This window comes from Ochotona princeps, chromosome 14 (genome assembly GCF_030435755.1).
Source record: "Ochotona princeps isolate mOchPri1 chromosome 14, mOchPri1.hap1, whole genome shotgun sequence".
Classification (NCBI taxonomy): Eukaryota; Metazoa; Chordata; class Mammalia; order Lagomorpha; family Ochotonidae; genus Ochotona; species Ochotona princeps.
The window spans coordinates 61783597-61787030 of NC_080845.1; the positions used below are offsets into that span (position 1 = coordinate 61783597).

The 3434-nt window shown below is 50.8% G+C and overlaps 1 protein-coding gene across 1 annotated transcript in view; it reads right to left on the reverse strand.

Annotated features, from left to right (window-relative positions):
• Window positions 1-756: 756 nt before the first annotated feature.
• The window catches only part of PRSS47 (Putative serine protease 47), an 18387-nt gene continuing 15709 nt past the window's right edge, over window positions 757-3434 (reverse strand). Inside the window, exon 5 of the mRNA XM_058672493.1 lies at window positions 757-1220. Within this exon, the coding sequence (XP_058528476.1) occupies window positions 915-1220 (306 nt within the window). The 3' untranslated portion in view covers window positions 757-914. The remainder of the gene's footprint in view (window positions 1221-3434) is intronic.

Consider the following 3434-nt stretch of genomic DNA (forward strand, 5'->3'; position numbering starts at 1 on the left):
TTAAGAACTACCTCAAGGCTTATTCCAAGGATACTGAGTCTTTGTCAGCTGAGATGCCCACTTTCAACCAGGCAGTTGTGTGGATGCCCGAGGCAGGCACTGTCTGTTTCTCAGACAGGAGGGATTAAATCCATGATGGCATGATGGCAAAAGATGTTGACAGCAGGCCAGGCCCCTGCAGATATGAGTTCTTGTGAGAAAAGTTATGAGAGTTTACCCAGGAGCAGGTGAAATGGGTGCTTGGAATTGCCTCGGGATCATGCCTCTGAGCATTGCTGGCTTTCACCTCTGCTCTTGGAGCTCAGTGTCTCCTCCATCTGCTTCCAGCCCACATTCCCGTGCCCAAGCCCATCTGCCAGTGCTCCAATTTCAAGCCAGGTTCTCGTTACTCATGACATGATCCTGTGCTCCAGCCCTACTCAATCACTCTTTGTGCTCAGGCATTTCCCTCCACCCAGCTACACTGGAACTCAGCTCTCCCTTCACCAAACCCAAGAACTGATGTTTCTCTGCCTTGGGACAACCATTGATTTCCTGAGCTGTGCACCCTGGATGCTGAATCTCATGCCCTCTGATGGCATTTAGTCTAAATGCAGAGTGGCAGCCTTCTTCCCTGATAGTGCCCTCTTAGTGGTCTCCTGCACCCCTACTTTCATCCTCAAAGCCACGCTTGAGAGTCTTCCTGTGAGGTTCAGTTTCCTGAACTGCAGCCAAGTGCTGACTCCTGGGAAAGGGAGGTGTTGAGGAGCAGGAGTGTCCCGAACAAGAGCAGGACAGCTGTTTTATTGGGTCTGATCCTGCCAAGTCTAGTCAGGGTGTGCAGAAAGGCCAACGACAAGGAACCATTTACAGAAATAGGTAGTTTCAAACATGGACACTGATACATAGGATGAAAGGTGTTGAATGCTACAAGGTCAGTTCAGGGCGCTCTGGAAGATGAATGGCAGCAGAAGCCAGGGATGTGCAGGCCTGAAGGCTGTGTGAGGTCCAGACGAATCAGCTGCCCTCACAGGTAAAGATGAGCTGGTGTAAGACAGAGTAGATGTAAGTTCTGGTGAACGAGTGAGGCTTTTGATTCCATTAATCCAGTCAATGAAGTAGGAGACCCTGGTGAAGACGCTGGGATAGATGGGGTGCTGGCAGTCCAAGCCCCAGCTGGCCAATCCAACCAGTACCCAGGCATTGGTAAGGTAGCAAACAAGAGGACTCCCAGAATCACCCTGTAGAGAGAGAAAGGAGGTAGCTTTGGAGGCTGAACAGATTGGAGAAGGCATGTAACAAGGTCTGGGGTCTTGTGCCTGTCTCTGAATCAGGGCCCCACAATAGAACAAATCTCAAGAGTGGAACTCTGGGTACCAGTATCAACAAATTCCTGGGCTAATCCCCCATCTCAATCTACTGATAGGTCTTCCCCACTCTCTGCACCACACATTTGGAGCCAGTGGCCAGAAAGGGACAGTGTCTATGGTCAGGAGAGACAGAGCCCAAGAGAAACTACGTGTGTGAGCATAGTGCCCAGCCTCTGCACAGACACCAGATGCTAGAGACCCTGAGCTGCATCCATCCAAGCCTGCTTCCTTTCCTGTTCATCTGGGCCTAAGGCTTTCTCTCAATCTCTTAGTTGTGGGTCTTTGGAAAACTCCTAGACCCAACTCAGGTGAAGACAACCCACATGGGCAAGGTCTCTGGAAGGTTTATGTGGTCACTGGTTCATGAATTCTACCTCCTGGACCAAGAAGTGAAACCCAAGCAGGCCCTCTATCCATCTGCCCAGTGTGCAGGTTGGGCATCAGGGTGGCAGGTTCTGCCTCAGGAGATTCAAATAGAAAAAACCCCTGCTCCATGGAACTCACACCAACCAGGGAACAGAATCTTCGTATCAGTGCACATAAATCTCCCCAGCCACAACTGGAAAGAGAAAGCATAATGTGATTGTACCAGCCTTGTGGGTAGAAATTTTAGGTGGTAAAAACAAAGAGGGGAGGGGTGAACCAAGGTTGAGTGGATCACAGGAGGTCACTGGCAGTCTATGGGTTAGTCCAAGGGATACCCAGTTGGTGGGCACCAGGTAGAAATAAGACCAATCAGACGTGACAACCCTCTCACTGTCCTCTTCCCCACCCCTGGAACCTTCATTACCTTATGTGACAGAAGAGGCTTTGCACTTAGGATGGTGGAGAGGGTCTTGAAAATGGATATGACCCTGGAGTGGCATGGTGGGACCAACCTCTTCATTTGCAACTTCCTGATATGGGGAAGAAGTTGGCAGGGGATCACAGGCAGACAAGATGTGATAACAAAAGCAAGAGGTTGGATGAATGTGCATTAAGGACAGAGGAAGGGACTACAGCAGCAGCCCTGAGAATCCAAAGAAGGCAGGGCTGGAAAACCCTCCAGAGCCTCACTAGGAAGCAGACTGCCCACACCTGGACTTTGTGCTTTGGCCCTCCAGATCTGAGAGTCTCTCAATGTCAGCTAGCTTATTTAGCCTCTCAGTTTCTGATGACATGACTGTGTGCTGGTAAATTTCCCTCAATCTTCTTGGGAGTAGGACTGTGTCTTTGCTGTCCCCAGTGCTTTTCTTGGTGGCTTCTCACCAAGTATCTGGTCCTTCACACCATGCCCCCACCCGGCTTGTAAGGCAGCAGGAACCTGGTGGTGGCTGTATGCTCCAAGCCTCTGCGATTCATACACATGAGCCACGTGGCACCAATCTCACACTGGATTCTGGGCCCATGGGGAAAGCGCAGAAGGAGTTCAGGGAATTCAAGGCCACTGGGAGCTCCAGGAAAGTAAAGGAAGTCCAGTTATCAGGATCTCAAGCCGAGGGAGCTTTGGTTCACACTAACATAGAGAAAAGAGAGAGGGGAAGAAAGAAGCAGAGGTGCTAGTGGTGGTGAGGATAGTGTGGTGATTCGCATCATGGGTACAGGGACAGGTCTGAGACAGGCACTAGGAAAAAGTGCAGGTCAGACAGAGGGGGACAGAGTCTGAGACTTTAGGGTCAACGCTTGATCAGCACCTGCCGGATACCAGGCAATGTACTTCATTTTCTACAGGAACCTTAAGACAGGGAGGCTGGAAGCAGCCCCATTTCAAGCTGAGGAAATGCAGTTAAGGTGGCAGTGCAGACTGTGCAGACTGGCCTGGGCAGCCCCATTGTCAGAACACTGAGTCAGTCACCCTGAACAACTGTTCTTGGTACTGTGGTTAGGAAGAGGTGATACTTTACAGAAGAGAAAGGAACTCTTGGGGAAAAGTGGAGACCAGGACAATTAGGGGAGGAATCCTGTGGGTTTCCAGACAGGCAATGGTGACAGACAGGCTGGGGGCGGGGGGCGCTGATGCACAAGCACAGAGGGTTTTCTTGGGTTCCCTGGAGTCCAGTTCTGTGGTGTCCTTGGCTTAGTGAATGAACATTAGGCGCAGACAGA